General features: G+C 39.8%; 1 protein-coding gene across 1 annotated transcript; it reads left to right on the top strand.

Annotated features, from left to right (window-relative positions):
• Nucleotides 1–1913: 1913 nt before the first annotated feature.
• Nucleotides 1914–20641, top strand: LOC106585130 (secreted frizzled-related protein 1-like). Its single transcript, XM_014170992.2, has 3 exons — nt 1914–2706; nt 7365–7445; nt 19185–20641. Exons 1-3 carry the CDS (start codon nt 2181–2183, stop codon nt 19508–19510), a joined length of 933 nt encoding a protein of 310 aa, XP_014026467.1. The 5' UTR covers nt 1914–2180; the 3' UTR covers nt 19511–20641.
• Nucleotides 20642–20938: the final 297 nt, after the last annotated feature.

Raw genomic sequence — 20938 nt, forward strand, 5'->3', positions numbered from 1 at the left:
ACATAAGCTTATATTGGTGTATAGCAATTTTTGCATGTCTAGTCTTGGCTGTACTCTGAGCTGGTTTTCGGTTGCTGCTACCTGGCTCCATGTATGTGGAACAGACCAGTCTCAGAATGTTTTCAGCTTCTGTCGATACAGTCAGACACATCACTCTTGACAGACAGGAGACTGTCCCAAATGGCACCCTATTCCCTACATAGTGCATTTCTTTTGAACAGAGCCCTATGGGCACTAGTCATAGGTAATGGACTATATATAGGGAATAGGGTGCCATTATGGACTGCAGCCAGGGAGTTCAGTTCTCTCATTCTTCTGAGTGAAGCCATGTCTGGAGTGGAGAGAAGGGGGAAAAAATCCCTCCCCTCCACCTCCACCCAGTCTTAAATACCTGGACTTTGTTTTAGCAACCCCTACTATGTGCAAACTGTAGTTAGGTGCCTTCACCTTATAAATCTGTCTATGTAGCAACACTGCCAGACAGACACAGTGTCGGCATAATCCTTATTAACCTGTCCATAACAGGTTAAGACATCACAGTTTATTGGAAATTAATCATATCTAAAATACTTTGGTAAACTTTCTCATCATATAAGATCATATGGCAAGGGCATTGACCGTTCTACGATGATCCTGGAAATCGCTATTGTATTATCAATGAAAAACGTAAAACCTGACCTAAAAGTAACTAAATGTGGCTGTAATTGTAGTTCAATTCCAATTACAAACCATTCAGCCTTCACTGGGTGATACAGTAGCCTACATGGCGTAGATTAGCTAAACAATATGTTGTTCACATTGCAAAAAAAGAAAACAATTCTCCAGGAATCATTTTTTAAAGGCCTGTTTACATAGTATGACTGTAAAACAACGTATATTAAATCAAGTTCTCAAAATGTATATTTAGCAAAATGGTATAGCATTTTCCCCTTATTTTATAATGCAACATATTCTGTGGCAATGAAGACCATGGCCTCTGTGATTTAAAATCTAGTTGCATTTATTTTAGGATATTATTCTTTTTTTAAAGCTCACACTATTCCTGCACAAAGGAAAGATCTAGGCTAAGTCTTGTTTACTGGGACCAGCAGGACCAGGGGGTCATTGTTATGTGTGAAGTGCTACTTTATTTTCTAATCATGAGTGTTTAATTGGCTTTTGTCATTAACAAGACAATGGCATGCAAATTAATGCACATTTGAAATTGGTAGATTAAACAGGTCTTGTCTTAGTCATATCAAACCTGGAAAGCTGTAAAAAAAAGTGGACTAACATGCAGATAAACATATTTACTATAACAAGATCTAATTAGATCTAAGTAAACTGAATTAATATTTAATTGAGCAATTGTCCATTCTTCACATCAAATGAATTTACATTTAGAATGTGTGACGTTATATAGGTTAAAATCAATATTCAACACTATTGGTCTGAATTAATTTTGTTTTCAGATTGGCTATATTTCGACTAGTTAAAACTTTGACCTAAAACTTTTTAACGTTTTTCGACTTATTTAATATATTTACTGAGCTGCGCATACTGTATTTCCGCATATTGACGCTGTAACTAAATAGTGTTTGTTGTCAAATAGAAATGATCTACAATTCTCCAAATAACTGTCAAAATTATCCACAAATGTACTGTGCATGATAGCTGTCAAGTGATTGCGAACTGCCGTTTGACCAAGCACTAAATTATTTCAACCATTTAATTATTTTTTTGTTTGGTGTGAAGGCAACTTGTTTGTTTTGACAAAGGAAAATAAAGGCTAATGAAGGGGGTAGGGAACGTTAAGCCGTGTTTTACGCAGTGAGTAATTGAGCACATTGATTGACGTGTGAGTGCCAAAAGGCGCAGACGCTTTCCGATTGGCCGACGCGCACTTCACAATCTCTTCTTGTTTCCAAGCTGCGCTACTCTAGACAGTTATCTTTGCAGGCGCTTGTGTGAGTCAGTAGCAGCAGAAGGGAACAGAACAGCGGGGCTGCAACAAGAGGAGGCAGGAGTGGAGTTACACTGAAACCTGAAACTTTCTACTCGGAGAGCATTTATCAACTGGACTCTTTGAGCTTTTCTCCATTTTATTTTTCTCTTGAACAGGTCTGTTCTATTCTACAGTCAAAGCTCCATTGTGAGCTGCATCTTACTTTTATTCAGCAGACTCTCCTCTGTTGTGAACAATGAGGTCCATTGCACCATTGTGCTGTTGGAGAATCATCCCTCTGGCTTTGACCATGGCACTGGTGTCTATGAGCAAAGCGTCTGAGTATGAATACCTGAGCTGGAAATCGGACATGTACAATGGTGGCCGCAGCTATGGCAAGCCTCCTCAGTGTGTGGATATCCCAGAGGACCTGAGGCTGTGTCACAATGTGGGCTACAACCAGATGCTGCTGCCTAACCTACTGGAGCATGAGACTATGGCTGAGGTAAAGCAGCAGGCGGGCAGCTGGGTGCCCCTGGTGCATAAGAGCTGCCACCCGGGTACCCAGGTGTTCCTCTGCTCCCTGTTTGCCCCAGTGTGCCTGGAGCGCCCCATATACCCCTGCCGTTGGCTGTGTGAGGCTGTACGGGACGGCTGCACCCCTATCATGGAGTCGTTCGGCTTCCCCTGGCCTGAGATGCTCACCTGCGACAAGTTTCCTCAGGACGAAGTCTGCATTGCCATGACTGCACCCAACGCCACTGAAGCCACAAAACCCACAGGTAAGGCTATACCTACCTACCTACCTACCTACCTACCTACCAACCAGCAGGCAGCATGCCTGCCATCATATAATCATATAATTATATATATAATTACATATAGAATCCCATGTCACCAAGTGCCAGTCATGTTTCCATGTGCTAGTCTGGTACCAGATCTGAAACTGACACATTGCTTGGCATAATATGTAAAAAGCTGAGGTGTTGGCTAGGAGTTTGTAATCTGTATTGTTGAATGTACATTATGTTCTTCACTTGGAAGCAGTTTTTATTACAATTTATAAAAATGTGATGCATTTTGTGGATAAAGCATGATAATCTATAATAATCATGATCAAATATCTGTATATTTTTTTTACCATGTATTGTGGAATACAAAAGCAATGTGAAGCACAGCATAGTATCTTATAGGGCAGGCTCAACAGTATCCTATGGAGCAGGCTCAAAATAGTATCCTATAGGGCTGGCTCAACATAGTATCCTATAGGGCATGCTCAACATAGTATCCTATAGGGCAGGCTCAACATAGTATCCTATAGGGCAGGCTCAACATAGTATCCTATAGGGCAGGCTCAACATAGTATCCTATAGGGCAGGCTCAACAATATCCTATGGAGCAGGCTCAACATAGTATCCTATAGGACAGACTCAACATAGTATCCTATAGGACAGACTCAACATAGTATCCTATAGGGCAGACTCAACATAGTATCCTATAGGGCAGACTCAACATAGTGTCCTATAGGGCAGGCTCAACAATATCCTATGGAGCAGGCTCAAAATAGTATGCTATAGGGCAGGCTCAACATAGTATCCTATAGGGCAGCTCAATAGAGCTGCAGTACTTGACTGAGATAACAAACAGTCACTACTTTGAAATAGTGTGACAATCGACACCCATGCAGTTCTTCAGGCGGCAGAATGTTGTTTCAGGGGTTTGTTGATGTCAAACCTGATGCAAATGAACCATTCCCAACCTTTTGGGGTAATTTTTCCCATGACTGCTTAGATTACCTCTAGATTAGATTATCGAGAAAAAAAATGTAAGAGCGAGATAACTAAATAAAGGTTTTGCTATTTCAGAGCACTAACAAGACTACGCTGTCTTTACCAAGAGAGAACCTCTCTTTGTAGCAAATGTTAAGTTGCTTGCTATTGACAAAGAGAAGTGATGTTGTAATTAATATTGTAGCCTAATACTCCTTTAACAGATGGTAGCAATTTATTTCAAGGTGAAATTTATGAACTGGGAGGCAGTCCAGCCACAGAACTAATACCTCCATTAAAGACCATTTTATATTGACGTCTTAACTACTGGCCTCTTCCTTTGAACCCCCCCAAAAAGTCAACTCACCAGACAGAAACAACATGTATAGTTTAATTTGAATAGCAGATACAAACGTATATGAATTATGAACACGTAAATACCAGAGGGACAATGATGAGGAGAGAAAAAAAAAACAGACTATCAATTCTGCTAATGTAATAAACTGTGTTTCAAGGCTACAGTGAACTCCCACAGACATCAGGTCCTTGATGCCTATCTGCCTGCAGGGATACTTGGCTCGAGACTGCCATAATCTCACTGGGATTGCGTCCCAACCCTATTTCCTAGTGCACTAATTTTCACCAGGACCCATAGGGCTCTGGTTAAAAGTAGTGCACTATACAGGAAATATGACACCATTTGGGATGCAACCACAGTTTCTGGACAGAGTTATGTTCAGAAGGCCTAGAACTACCTACAGATGTAGGATCTTAATTTGATCACTATGTTGTTGCTGAGAATTTTCCTGTACAGAAAACGCTAACTTGTAGTGTATTCAAGGTTTTAAAAGGTTTCTAAAGTTTGTAATTTCCACTTTAAAATGTTAGACTTGATTTGCCCTAACGAAAAACGTATCAACCCCTACAAAAAATGTCCAGTCATTATAATCCACATAATAATTTACATTACCTGTTTCTTCAGGATAATTTTCTTGCTGTAGCAAACTGGCTCAAATTAAGATCCTACATCTGTAACAGCTTGGGGCTAACAATAAGTCAGACATGTTTGTATACAAAAAAACATATTGAAACATGAGACTTTACATGTTGTGTTTATATTTTTGTTCAGTGTAAATGCTGCAGCCTTTCACAATCAAAGGACAAGTTTTGTCTAAAATTCTTGTTTCTGTCATGGGTTGTAATATTTTATTGCCATGTCAGTGTCCCTGGCAGGAACGAGTAGAATCTCTCTTGGAGCGAGTTGGAAAGGCTGCTCTGCTCTTTTCTAGAGGTGTCCCAGAAGGGGAAGTACAGCCACCTCATGCAGATTTCTCATAAATTAAAAAGGACTTTCCATCATCAACCTCCTTACATTTCTGCGTTGTATATGCAGGCTGCAAAACAATGTTAGCTTAGTGCTAAAACATTTGCTATATTCTGAACATGAATAGCTCGGTCTTACAGCGAACTGATATGGTGACTGGTGACTTTCCAGTCCAGCACCCGATGAAGAGGTCTTTATCGCTCTGTGGTGCTGCAGTTACACAGCACTTACTGTATATCTGAGGTAGTCCCTCTGTAACTGGGATGTGTTGGGCCGAGGGGGGCCAACATGGTGGTGTGTGTGGGCAGGAGCCCAGCAGCCTGAGAAAAGGCTCCTCTTGGAGCTCTGGGACCACACAGAGATCCACAGGTGTGCCCCAAATGGCACCCTATTCCCTATGTAGTGTACTACTTTTGACTAGGACCCATAGGCCTCTAGTCAAAAGTAGTGCACTACATAGGGAATAGAGTGCCATTTGGAACACAGACAGTCTCCAGAGGTCACCTGTTGTGATATGGGTCGGCACTTGCGATAAATAAATCAGAAAGTGTTTGCCCAGTCAGAAGCCCAGCAGGCCACAGAGTCGGTCTTGTTTTAACCCCACTCTTCTCATTACAGGGCCGTTAATGTCTGTGTTGTTCTGCATCTTCATCACTGTTGACTGACAGGAACTTAAAAACCCCGGGAGAATATGTGCTTTTTAGTGATGTACGAATCACTGTTCAGTTTAATGTGAAATGGGGGGAGAGAGAGAGAGAGAAATGCATTTGAATGAATAAAACATAAAATCAAAATTAGGTTAGAAGGTCATGTATTTTGATGTAAGTTATTTAAAGATCCTCTCCACTGCTGACTGCTAAACAAGTATGAAGCTAGTGACAATAGATTTAGAGTAGAAACAAATGTGAAATTGAAATATAGCCTCTTTGACTCTGTAAACAGTGCTTATTTTCACAAGTGCTTTGCACCTGGGTGTAACTTTCGTAAGCGTTTGTCAAACACACGCAATGGCCAACTGGCAATCACAAAAGAACAGGATAAGTGTGTGTAAATATGTATTTATATTTTACAGATGGTAAACCTCACAGTACTTCAAGTGTTGTTTTGGGGTTTAAAGCCAAGCTTTGCTAAGCTGTTTAAGAAAGAACATAACAGTTATTTAATTATTGAATAAATATCATTTTCATTAAATATTCATGAATGTCACTTGACAAAAACCCTATATAGCAAAAACAAAAAAGGCATTTCTGTCCATTGTTGGCCACTACGCAGTTAGAACCGTTCCTTATTTTTATTCATAATGTCAAAACATTCTAAAATGTTCATATGGAACTTGGCTCCTGTAACTAAAAATACGTGTATATGAAAGCCTGAGTGGAAGAGTTTCCAGTTTCAGTCAGTCATCTCTCTGTCTTCACAGTCAGTAATGTACCTTCTATAAAAGTCTCAGGTACATATAACAGTTCATGTGTGTGCATGTGTGTACACACACGCATTTCCACATGCTTACTGATAACTTACAGTAAAACAGACCTCCGAAGAGATCAAAACTAACCTCCAAATTACAATGGAATGATAGTCAGTCTTGGATATTGAGAAGACGACTGATATCCCCTATCATTTCATAAATCTAGCCAATAACGAGCATGCATTGTGTCCTGGAGGCCATAGTTATGACCTGCTATAAAAGCACAGGACATTCCAACTGAGGTCAGGTCGGTCATTTAAGAGTTTTACTGTCAAACAAGAACAAACGTCATTGGAGTTTGGATGAATAAGTTTGAGAGGAAAAACACCAGAGCAACTGACAACAGAGTGTACTCAGCACCTCTGACCACAATGTCAGGTGTCATCTTCACATACTGGAGGTGTTCACATAAGATTTCATCTGCAAGAGGGATTTGAAGCACAGGCAGGGAGATAGGTGGTAAAAGATCAAAAGTGTTACTACCATGGGAAACGAGCTGATGTCGAGGCAAATAGAGGTGTGAACAATGCTACAGTCTGTTAGGGATTCAGTTACTGGCAGCTGTTGTTCCCTTCAGATTGAATGGTGATTTTAGGGAAAGAAACAAAGTTTCACTGGTTTAGGGTTGAAAAAATTCCACTAACTTTCCCCAAATTCACAGTTATTCCAGAAATTCTGGTTGGTGGATACCAGATTTCTTGCTTATTCCCTTCTGATTTAGGGTATCTTCACAGGATTTCTTGGAGTTTTTGGAAAGTTACAGGAATTTTGCAACCCTACTCTTGTTCCATTTGTTCATGGCTGTTACTTGGTTGATTATTGTGACAGCGCTACATGTCCCGCCCTCTGAAAATACTCTCTCCTCCCTCCCTTCCACAGGTTACACCCCCATCTGTCCCCCATGTGACAACGAAATGAAAACAGACATCATTCTAGAGCACATGTGTGCCAGCGAGTTTGGTAAGAGTCTCCTAACCCTAACACTACCATTTTTCATTCCGTTTGTTAAGCATTTCCTAAAAATACAGAAGAAGAGACATACACACACGCACACACACACTCACACACAGCATGTTTTGCCATGACAAGTTTTCCTATGGGCTACTATACCTATGGATCGTGTTCGCCAACACAAGAGGTTGCACTCTCCATGGCATAGAAGCCTATACAAATGGAACCACATACAATGGAGAACTAAAGTATGTCTATACCTATAGCTCTGGAATTTGCCCCAGATCTAATGAGCCCTCCCTCCCACCTTTGGTCTGCAGCCCCTCAACGTACATTGTAAGATCTTTACAAGAGCAAGCTTCGAAAAGTTAAAGTGACACTCTTGCCAATAGGATTTCTTAGGTACATGCATTCCCTAACTCTTGCCATGCTGGCTACAGTAATGAGCTTGGTGCTTTGTCCCAGCTATAGATGATGTTCCATAGAGACCATAGCACCGCACAGTCATCTCTTTGTATGATCTTAAAAGTGTGGTCTTTAGTGGGGTTTATAAGTCTATTGGAAACAAAAAGCCTCTGAGAAGAAAAGCGAATTACTGTAGATTAACAGTTAGAAAATAATAAAAATGGGTCAGTCCCACAATAATTATCATGGTTAGTTTAGAGGATCATGGATTTAGTTCAAACTGACTGTGTATTTACAAAGTGCAATCTAGATCCATAATTATTATGCATACTTCTATGTCAAAAATATATACATGTTTCTACATATCTACGCATACCTCTTGAGCTGTCTGTATCCTCCTGACTAGTTGTTCTTTTTTTTATGAACTAAATATTCTTCTCTGCATAACTGAAAAAATGTGGGTAAAAGATTGAAAGGAATGTGAATCTTATTCAGTACATTTAGTTATTGCTTTAGTTATTAACAACCTTGGCAGCAATCATGCCAGCTAATATAGTTAGACAAGCTAGCAAATCTAACTTGATAGCCTGAAATGGCTTCTTGGTAGCTAATTATGAGGTAATGAGGTTGGGAGATTGGGAACCTATCTGCACTAGCTAAAACCAACTTCATGAAATTGCTAGGTGACTAGTAGTATTACAGAGAAACAAATATATATATATACAGTGCCTTCGGAAAGTATTCAGACCCCTTGACTTTTTCCACATTTTGTTATGTTACAGCCTTATTCTAAAATGGATTAAATAAAAACATTCCTCAGCAATCTACACACAATACCCCATAATGGCAAAGTGAAAACAGGTTTCTAGACATTTTTGCAAATATTTAAAAAATAAAAACCGAAATACCTTATTTACATAAGTATTCAGACTCGAAATTGAGCTCAGGTGCATCCTGTTTCCATTGATCATCCTTGAGATGTTTCTACAACTTGATTGGTGTCCACCTGTGGAAAATTCAATTGATTTGACATGATTTGGAAAGGCACACACCTGTCTATTTAAAGGTCCCACAGTTGACAGGTCATGTTAGAGCAAAAAACCAAGCCAAGAGGTCGAAGGAATTGTACGTAGAGCTCCGAGACAGTATTGTGTCAAGGCACAGATCTGGGGAAGGGTACCAAAATATTTTTGCACTATTGAAGGTCCCCAACAACACAGTGGCCTCCATCGTTCTTAAATGGAAGAAGATTGGAACCCCAAAGACTCTTCCTAGAGCTGGCCGATCGACCAAACTGAGCAATCAGGGAAGAAGGACCTTGGTCAGGGAGGTGACCAAGAACCCGATGGTCAATCTGACAGAGTTCCTCTGTGGAGATGGGAAAACCTTCCAGAAGGACAACCATCTCTGCAGCACCCCACCAAGCAGGCCTTTATGATAGAGTGGCCAGACGGAATCCACTCTTCAGTAAAAGGCACATGATAGCCTGCTTGGAGTTTACCAAAAGGCACCTAAAGACTCTCAGACCATGAGAAACAAGATTCTCTGGTCTGATGAAACCAAGATTGAACTCTTTGGCCAGAATGCCAAGCGTCACATCTGGAGGAAACCTCGTATCATCCCTAAGGTGAAGCATGGTGGTGGCAGCATGATGCTGTGGAGGTGTTTTTTTTCATCGGCAGGGACTGGGAGACTAGTCAGGATTGAGGCAAAGATGAACAGAACAAAGTACAGAGAGATCCTTGATGAAAACCTGCTCCAGTGGCTTCGAGAAAAGACTCTGAATGTCCTTGAGGGGCTCAGCCAGAGCCCGGACATGAACCCGATCGAACATCTCTGGAGAGACCTGAAAATAGCTGTGCAGCAGTGCTCCCCATCCAACCTGACAGAGCTTGATAGGATCTGCAGAGAAGAATGGGAGAAACTCCCCAAATACAGGTGTGCCAAGCGTGTAGCGTCCTACCCAAGAAGACTCGTGGCTGTAAACGCTGTCAAATGTGCTTCAACAAAGTACTGAGTAAAGGGTCTGAATACTTATGTAAATGTGATATTTCATTTTTAATACATTTGCAAACATTTCTAAAAACCAGTTTTTGCTTTGTCATTATGGGGTATTGTGCATAGATTGATGAGGAAAAATACAATACAATACATTTGAGAATAAGGCTGTAACTTAACAAAATATCGAAAAAGTCAAGTGGTGTGAATACTTTCCTTATATTAGAATTTTTTTAAATAGGGCAAATCTAGGGGGGGCGGCATGTGCCCCTATTTCCCTATGGGCATGATACCTTTGGATATATTGTGTATAGTATATGACCATAAACACATTGTTCAAGCATATTTTCAGTAAAGAACTGTTTCATGTTCCATAGATTTGCACAATTTTATGCTTGTTCGATGATACATTATTTTAAATAAACTCCTTGGTCAGTCACACATCATGGTCGAAAAAAGAGATATGTCTTTCATTATCAGAGAATTTATATAGCTTTGACCAACATTTCACCATGTCTACAATCTGACAGTACTCAGGGTAATTGTTCTTTCTGAGTATAACAATGCTGGGATTAGTATGTGAAATTGAAAAGATTTACACTTTGTATACTCCTGGGGATCATTCCTTCAGACATAATGGATTGATCTACCAACTGACCACCAAGTAAACTAATGTGAACCATCTTGAGAAAAATGTCCTCTTGGGGGTTACTACTATTAATTGACCTTGTTTTCTTGGCCATATGTTTGTTTCTCACAAAGTTACATATAGACTGGAAAAAGTTACTGCCTTAATCCGCTAGAAAAACAGAGCTTGGGAGTTTCTCTTTTAAATGCTAATATTCTGTAACTAATGAATTGGAGCCCTAAAGTCTTTATTTAGGAGGTATTTAAAGCTGTAAATTGGGATGTTTGTTCTGCTGTCTGACCTTCTGGAGGTGTCAGCAGGGTTGCAAGTTAAAGCTTAATTCCTATTGGTCCAAATCTCAGTCTCTGTCACAGGGGACTGATGTCACATGTATGGGAATGTCTTTCTGCTTGTCTGGCTGCTTGACAGCCCATCCCATCCACAGTGTGCCAATGCAGTGTAGCAAAAATTTAGAATGTTTTGTTTTTCTATGCAATTAAAATGCATTGATAGTTTCTCGCATGCAGGGACACTGTCAATTCAACACACCTTGAGGCAGTGATTGTATGCAGTGAGAATGTGCACACGTTTACGTGATGCTGTGCCTTATTTTAAATTGGCCTCCAAGTTTTTGTTGGTTTCCAAATCCATTCCAACCACCAGACCTTGGGAAGACGGACTTTCTGCACATCTTCTTTCAGAGTTGTTCTCAGGGAAAGCTAATGCACAAAGCTATGTGCAGCATTTTAAATGAATTGTCCCATTCTTACACTGTAATGATGGGCCTCACTTTTCTGTTCTCAGAAACTTGTCCCTGGTTTGCCAAACGAAAGTGGCACGTTGGTCTGTTTCATCTCTGATTAAGACAGATGTTGTTTTGATTGCTTGTCATAATGTCTTTAACGCTTGACGTCTGAGTTTATCCAGGCAGGCGAGCATGGCCTCTGACAATGACTGTTAAATTAGACTTTTATTGCATCCATTAGACCCAATCACTGCAGGAGTGGCCCACAAAGGGAGAGTCCCAACTCCCATGAGAAAAAAGGGATGTGTCCAAAATTACTCCCTATTCCCTATATAGTGCACTATTTTTGACCAGGGTTCATATGGTTCTGGTCAAAAGTAGTTCACTATGTAGGGACTAGAGTGCCATTTGGGATAGACCAGGGGCTGCTCTGCTTGCTGTGTGGCAATGCCATGGGCTATAGTGGTGGGTTTGCTTTGCTGTACCAGTTGGGCAACATGTAAACAAGAAATGTTTATGCTAGATGTTCTAATTGGCTAAAGAAATGAGAGAAGAGGTTTCTAAAATGGCTGCCACAGGTTAATCAATAACTGAAGCATAACCTATGCTTTTAGCTTGACACACAACTGCGGGACTAACATTTGGTTATGTTTTTTTTATGAAGCAGTACTGTTGAGCACATTGTATTATTTTAGATTGTAGTGGGGCAAAAATGTGAATCAATATTTGTCTGAAAGGTTTCTCTTATTTTGTCCTAAAACTCATGCAAGGATGGGCTTGACTCGAAAACAACTATTATATGGTGTGAAAGATCTGTCATTAATGTTGTGAGAGGAGAGCGAAATGGGTGAAATGTGAAGCAATTATGACATGATTTTATAAAGATCAATTTTTACCTCAACAAAGCATCTGGTCACGTGACTCATGAGCCAATCTATTATTATGCTTTCATCACAGCACTTTTGGTCAGACCAAAAGGGATAGGGATAGCTTATAATAGATGTAGATTGATAAGTTAAGAGCACTACTCTAGACTTTCACTATGCAATATCCTGCCTGCTTTGCAAGCAAGAGATGCTGAATGTACTTTTTATCACTAATATTCACATGGGTATATAGACATACATTTACATGTACAGTTTAACTGTAGCGGCAATGGCATAATCTTAGTCAAAATTCACCTATACCAGGCCTAACTTCAGACTGTGTAGTTGAAAGGCTACCTCAGTCAGGGCAGTTAGCTGGAGGAATCTGTGATTTACATAGAAGTCAGTTTTATTAATCTGCGTAGACTAATCATGTCAGAAATTTGCCTCTGCTGGCACAGAATGAGCATTTTTTTCTCACTAAAATGCTCAGTTCCTGGAAAGATCTCATTGCGAAAGGTCTGTTCTCATTTAACAGAACCCATGTTAACAGAATCCAGTGTGAAACCTATATGAAAAAAAATACATATACAGTGCTTTCAGAAAGTATTCATACCCCTTGACTTATTCCACATTTTGTTGTGTTACAGCTTGAATTCAAAACAGATCAAATATTTTTTTGGCTAACATATCTACACACAATACCCCATAAGTGAAAACATGCTTTTAGGCATTTTAGAAAATATATTGAAAATGAAATACAGAAATATCTCATTTACATTAGTATTCACACCCAAATCAAGACTTTGTAGAAGCACCTTTGGCTGCAATTACAGCTGTGAGTCTTTCTGGGTAAATCTCTTAAGAGCTTTCCACACCTGGATTGTGCAACATTTGCCCATTATTATTTTCACAATTCTTCAAGCTCTGTCAAGTTGGTTGTTGATCATTGCTAGACAACCATTTTCAGGTCTTGCCAGAGATTTTCAAGTAGATTTAAGTCAAAACTGTAACTCGGCAACTAAGGAATATTCACTGTCTTCTTAGTAAGCAACACCAGTGTAGATTTGGCCTTGTGTTTTAGGTTATTGTCCTGATGAAATGTGAATTCATCTCCTAGTGTCTGGTGGAAAGCAGACTGAACCAGGTTTTGCTCTGGGATTTTGCCTGTGCATAGCTCCATTTCATTTCTATTTTATCCTGAAAAACTCCCCAGTCCTTAACGATTAGAAGCATACCCATAACATGATGCAGCCACCACTATGCTTGAAAGTATGGAGAGTAGAACTCAGTAATGTGTTGTATTGGGTTTGCCCCAAACATAACACCTTTGTATTCAGGACACAAAGTGAATTGCTTTGCCTGATGTTTTGCAATATTACTTTAGTGCTTTGGTGCAAACAGGGTGCAAGTTTTGGAATATTTTTTATTATGTACAGACTTCCTTCTTTTCACTCTGTTAATTAAGTTAGTATTGTGGAGTAACTACAATGTAGTTGATCCATCCTCAGTTTTCTGCTATCAAGCCATTAAACTATGTAACTGTTTTAAAGTCGCCATTAGTTTTCTTCCTCTCCGGCAACTGAGTTAGGAAGGACACCTGTATTTCTGTAGTGACCGGCTGTATTGATACACCATTCAAAGTGTAATTAATAACTGCACCATGCCAAAAGGGATATTCAATGTCTGAGTTTGTCTTTGTGGTTGAATCTGTATTTGAAATGAACTGCTCGACTGAGGGACCTTACAGATAATTGTATGCGTGGGATACAGAGATGAGGTAGTCATAAAAAAAAATCATGTTAAACACTATTATTGCACACAGAGTGAGTCCATTTAACTTATTATGTGACTTGTTAAGCAACTTTGTACTCCTGAACTTATTTAGCTTTGCCATAACAAAGGGGTTGAATACTTATTGACTCAAGACATTTCAGCTTTTCATTTTTGCCCGTACTACAGACAGCTATATCAGTCCACTAATAAAGGACTAGTAAAGGCCCAGTGCACTACTTTGTGAGGGGTGAATATTCATTTTTTTCAGGAGGTGCTGCAGCACCCTCAGCACCCCTACTTCTCGGCGCTATGCTGTCACATGACCTGAATTCTCATTTTAATATGGTAAAATTATTCATTTTTAAATATTTATTGCAAAAGAAACATATAAAAGTCATAGTGTAAAAGCAGATGAGCTGGTTCTACTCTTTTTGGCCATTTTCTGGTGTTTTGTGGTGAAAAACTGTACAATTATATATATTTTTTATGAATCTTACATTCAATTGCCCCTCCCTGTTGCACACAACAAGCTTCCTTTCCCCCTTTCCCCCTGGATTCATGGCTGATTTAACTACTAATTACCAGCTGGAGAGCCGTTACAAACGCTCCATAAGACAGCTAACCATTCGCTGTAGAGCCGTATAATACTACTCATTGGAAGCACACGACGAAGACCTACACTTTGAGCGTTGTACAATGTATAGTTTTTTTTAACCTTTTGAGATGGGAAAACATGTTTTTTTTTAATGAAGTTGAACATGTGCTCTTTATGACATAATAAACAAATTAGGTGAAATCAAAAGTTTATTTTTTTTTTCTAAAGGGAAGAGAGGCTTATTACTATTGTGTGCCATTGTTTGAAGTCATGAATAATAGCTTCCTTCCAATCTCACAATCACATTTTGACATTCTCAGGCGAGTTTATCTAAATAAAGTTGGATTATTTTAAGGCGAAAGCTTTTCATGCTTTTTGGTTGGATACAGGACAATCTGGCAGAGGAAGTATACATGTGTTTGTAAAAGACATGGAGGAAGAGAAATGTGTTGGTTTTTAAGTAGAAGGGTTGTTTCTTGAAAGTCTGCTTGACCATATGCACAGTGACCCAAGTTTTTGTTTATCTCTGAATAACTGAACTGTATTTTTAGCTTCGGTCCAATTAAAGAGTGAATATAAAGACAAACAACAAAATCCACAGTTCAGTTAACCAAACATTATGTGTTGGGTGATCATGATCAACCATGAGGAAAATAACATATTTCAAATAGAATTGGAGATAGCCATCCAGCTAGCTAAACTCCTCCCAGTCCCTTGTTCCTAAGATATCCTGATGAATATATTTCTAAACATCAGTGCTGTCTACTCTGCTGATGGTTTTATGGTACATCCCACTCAACACTTTGTTCCCACCATGATTTATCTCCATACTTAAACTTTTACTACCACAGCTCTTTGTTACACAACTCCAGACCACTTCAATTCAAACCCACCATGCCCTACTTCTGACAGCTGGCTTTCTCTCTGGTGGTATAGGTAATTGCACCATCCATTCCTCCCCATGCTAATGGAATAAACGAAAGTGCAGCAGCCCCGGCCCTGATCTAGACTGATCACATAGGGCGCGTCCCAAATGGCACCCTATTCCGTATATAGTGCCCTACTTTTGACCAGGGCCCGTACAAGCCAGGTGAAAAGTAGTGAACTATGTAAGGAATAGAGTGTAATTTGGGAAGTAGACATTGGTTCACCGACTAGACAGGTTCCATGGTTGTGAATGGCCGAGGGCTGTGTTATTCCACGGTTGTGAATGGGCCCATGCCCAACTTACCCGCTCCTGCTGGGTTTATGACACCATCTTAGCTGTCTGAAAGCCTCTCTAAACCAGAAGATGAAATCAGGTCAAGGGTCGGGGAGAAAGGTTACAGCCTAGATGCCCACAAACTTTACAGCATTGCCGATTGATAGAGAGAGTTTGAGTGCTTCAATTTGTCCAAACCTGAGACCAACGACAGATGGAGATAATGTTGAAGATAGAATGAGAGATGAAGCGCAGTGTTTATGCAGTGTTTCCTATTTTCGCTCTGGTAACTTTGAATGTTTGAGAAATGATTGTAACACTCGTGTCAGATGATAGTTTGGGGTGAATAGTTTACCGAAACAGGGGCCCAGAATATTAGATTAAATAGTAACATGAATTCTAGTTAAACTGCCCCGAAGGCACTACTGATCAATGACTGAACCTTTCCCCTGAACAGTTAAAACCATAACCTACCTGGTCAGTCACTGTGCTGTACACTTTGGCAGGCCAGGGAGATATGCACACAAGCAACACAAGGTGCAAAGAAAGTTCAGCACAGAGTTTAAACTGGATTTATCCAGATAAAGTGGTTTCAGGGGTGGGCTAGACCTTATCTTTTATGACTCGCTAATTATGAAAGCTGCTCATTTTGATTTCATTTAACACTAAGCCCTCCTCACAGAGACTTTTCATGGACCAGAGATGGAGGATAAAAGGTCCTAATCCCGACCATGTGCACCGTTAATACCTGGAAAAACCACTGGGACTGTTCTTTTTCTAACACTTTAATTGGCAATGGGAAGATAGATGGGGCAATAGTTGAACCCTAAATCATGGTACCTATAGTTCATGTAGAGTTCAGATATAGTAGTCTATATTAGCTATTGAATGCATGTTATGGTGCATATTATGGTGCATTTTAAGTAGGGGCCTATTTAGAGTTCAGATATATAGCAGTAGACTATATTTCCTACACCAGTCTTTACCCCTATCTGTAAGCTACACTGATAATAATGTATGTTGTTTTCGTTAAGTGTTCTTATTTTTTAATCAGATTTTCAAAGACAGATCAGCCAGCACCACATCTCGAGCAGCAGTCAGTTTACCAAGTGCAGGAGCAAATCCCTGTATTAAAAGATCACCAGATGGTTATTAATCCGGCCCATAGATCAATGGAGTGGAATCACAGCAATGTGCCATACATTCCCCTTATTACCATGTACTGAAGTCACCTGCACTCATGCAGTAGCCTGCTTTACTGTGTGGGGAGATGAAGAGGTAGGCCAATACCCATAGAGGCTGAGTCTACATTTTATTTATTTATGTTATTTAACTAGGCAAGTTAGTTAAGAACAAATTCTTATTTACAATGACAGCCTCCCCATGCCAAACCCTAACAACACTGGGCCAATTGTGTACCGCCGTATGGGACTCCCAATCACAGCCAGTTGTGATACAGCCTGGAATTGAACCAGGGTCTGTAGTGACACCTCTAGCACTGAGATGCAGTGCCTTAGACTGCTGCGCCACTCGGGAGCCCAAATGTCACTCTATGTGCCCTGGTTAAAAGTAGTGCACTATACAGGGAATAGGGTGCCATTTGAGATACATGAATAGATGCTGAGATTTGGACCACCATGGGGTTGACTCGTGCACAATTTCAGAAGGGGAGGTGGAGGAAACAAAGAGATTAGCAGGTTAAATAGAGTTTAGTGAAAGATCAGACAGATTAAGCAAAATCAGAGGCCCGGTGTGGGATTTGGAGAGATAAAAAAAAAAAAAGATTATTATTCAGACATTTGGTGGGTGTAAAATTGTGGCAATACTTGGCCACATATCAAGAGACGATGAAAGGCAAGGTTACAATGTACTATAGCATCAAATGTTTTACTTTCTTTCAGTGACAATCAGTGGTGATATTGATGTGGTAGTAGTGGTATTGAACATAAGGGTAGGGTTAGTGTTGCAACATCCCAGCAGCTTTCCCAAAATGTCCAGGTCTTCCAGAAAACCTGGTTGGAAGATTGCTAGAGTCAGAAGTAATAAGCAGGAAATCTGGAATCTTCCAACCATGATAAAAAAATGATCAAAAATATTTGGGGGTAAATTTAGAATAATCTTTCAACCCTATGTGTTGCATTTTACATCTACCTGAAGATCATTCATCTCCCTCAATATATCTCAAGTCTAGCTCAGGGAGTAGGGATCCTTCACTAAAACCAATGAGCTAGATAGAGGGTACTTAGGAGAACAAAACCCCAGTTCCTGTTACATCTGGAGGGGCACAGGGGAATTTGAACATTCCTGTCTATTGAAAGTATTTTTATTTATTTTACTTGGCAAGTCAGTTAAGAACAAATTCTTATTTTACAATGATGGCCTACCCCGGCCAAACCCTCCCATAACCACACTAGGCCACTTGTGCGCCAGCTTATGGGACTCCCGATCACAGCCAGTTTTGATACAGCCCAGGATCAAACTAGGGTATGTAGTGATGCCTCTAGCACAGAGATGCAGTGCCTTAGACCGCTGTGCCACTCGGGAGCCCAATGAAAAGAATAGGAAATGTAGACAGATCAGTTTCCCATAGAGATGGGATATGTTACGAATTTTCAAATCGTATGATATGTTATTAATTCTAGCTAGGTGGCTAACGTTAGCTGGTTGGCTAACGTTAGCTATGCTATGGGTTAGGGTTAAGGTTGAGGTTAGGAGTCAGCTTAAATGGTTAAGGTTAGGGAAAGGTTAGCAAAATGGGTTATGGTTAGGGTAAGGGTTAGATAAAAGGGTTAAGGTTAGGGTTAGGGGAAGGGTTAGCTAAGATGCTAAGTAGTTACAATGTAGCTAAAAATGTAGTAAGTAGTTTAAAAGTTGCTCAAATTGTCCGTAATAAGATTCGAACTCACAACCTTTGGGTTGCTAGACGTTCTTGTTATAGGATTAGGGGAAGGGTTAGCTAACATCCTAAGGAGTTGCAAAGTAGCTAAAAAGTAGCATGTAGTTGAAAAATTGCTAAAATTGTCCAGAATGAGATTCAAACTCACAATCTTTGGGTTGCTAGATGTTTGTGTTATACGCCTACACATCCATTCCGAGGTTCTTGCCTTAAGTAACCATCTGTCTTATGTACCCGTACATAACATATCACACTAATTTGATTGGCCCAGATTTACATTTACTATGTTACGTCTAGTCTATGAGACCAGGCTGCTTTCCTTAATGGTCCTTGGTGTCTGGGGCCTAGCTATCTAACCAATGATACCCTCTGCTCTGCAACCCAACCTTTCGGCTTGGTGTCTTGTCACAGAGTCCCTGGCTCTGGCACAATGCATACACAGGGATTATATGACTGTCATTCTGTTCTGACATTAAATATTAACACGGCTAAAAGGAAAAGTGCCTCAGGCTAACCACAGATATGATTCAACATTCTGAGCTAGCCCACAAGCTAAACATTTATCGTAACATATAAAATGATACACATGTTAATGTTTTAACAACGCCTTCTTTCTTTTGATGTCTATTTGATTGTAGCTATCAAGACCAAGATCAAGGAGGTGATACGGGAAGGAATGGACCGCAAGGTGATTCTGCAGAAAAGGAAGAAGCCGTTGAAACTGGGCCACCTGAAGAAGAAAGACCTAAAGAATCTGGTTCTGTACCTGAAGAATGGAGCCGACTGCCCCTGCCAGCAGCTGGACAACCTGGGCAACACCTACCTGATCATGGGCCGCAAGGTGGACAAGCAGTTCCTCCTGACAGGCATCCACAAGTGGGACAAGTCCAGCAAAGAGTTCAAAAAGGCCATCAAGAAACTTAAGACCCACAAGTGTCCAGCTTTCGAGAATGTCTTCAAATAATCCGACCAAGCCTTTCCAGAAGCATCTCATCATCATGTTACAGAGGAACTTGCACAACCAAACAACCCACATTTGTTTAGCTTTTTATTGTTTTTGTTTATATATCTATATATATCTTTGTATATTTACAGACCTGCTTTGAATTTCCTGTCGTCCATTTTCCAGTTGAGCAGTGCTATCATTGAGACCTGGTGGGTTTCCAGTTATCTGAAAAAGTAAATGACACTGCGCCCACTTCCTCCTGTACTGAAACCGTTTCCACTTTTGTATGTAGATATTTGTGTTACACACTCCCTGAATGTGCAGTAAAAAGACCACAATTCAGTGAGTTCTGCTGAAATGGATGGACTTGCTCCTATTGCTCTGAACATGTATTAGTAGATCATAGAATTTACAATTAGATCATATTGAATCGATCATACAGAATCAACAATTACTTGTATTTTAGCTTTAAAAGCCACATCATAGAGAAGGTCATTGAATAACTTATTGACAATAGTATGATAGTGTGTTTTCACCGGATTGTCTCATCAAAATAATGACTGCACTACAGTTGATTTTAAGAATTTCATCCTCTCTTCAGTTGCCTCATTTGTTTCACATTTTCTTTGACTTGAAAAAATATATACATATGTTAATCCAATCAATTCCAGTACATCAACTGCATCGTCTGAGTCAAAATAACTTTTGCCTAATGGTACAGTGTATGAAATGTACTTTATAGCAAACTCTGTATGATGCAGTATGCATTGTTCAGTACTTCAATTCAAATGCAAATCAGTTTCTTGAGTGGTTGCTCCGGTATATAGTAGAATAATGAAATCCCTTGCATTTGTATATGATGTCAGATAATATTTGACCAAAGTTTTGTTTATTTTTTGTTAATGCAGTCTTAAATTGCTATCCCTCTAGATTGACGTTCATTAAGTTTGTGACAACTTTGTGCTGCCTCACATTTTGAAAGTGCCAACAGTGGATTGACAAATCTGTATTTTTGATTGTTTCGTTCAGTATTGCTGATCCATCTTAGCACTATCACGTTCAATGACTGAAAATGTGAATGCCTGCAGTCTATTTCTGCCACTTGTTATGTACATACACATTTTACATAAATATAGAAAACAATGAAAAGTTGTCTGGAATCTTTTTTCCATTTCACATTGTGTGACCTATACCATTTTTTGTAGAGATATCACTCCTAGTCTTGTTTGCTCTCAATCAGTTGAAGGTGGAATGAAGTACCAAGTGTGGCTTGAATTACAATGATACCCATGGCTTATACTCATACACCACAGAAATAAAATGGGAAATCACATTCAGGGCACGGTACTATACAGTTAATTGTATGGAATGTCAGCTTCCTGCGTGTAATGTCCATAATGATTTTCAAACCCCCATACTATTCGCACATGTTGGGAATTCTTGGCT

The sequence above is a fragment of the Salmo salar genome, chromosome ssa24 (genome assembly GCF_905237065.1).
Source record: "Salmo salar chromosome ssa24, Ssal_v3.1, whole genome shotgun sequence".
Classification (NCBI taxonomy): Eukaryota; Metazoa; Chordata; class Actinopteri; order Salmoniformes; family Salmonidae; genus Salmo; species Salmo salar.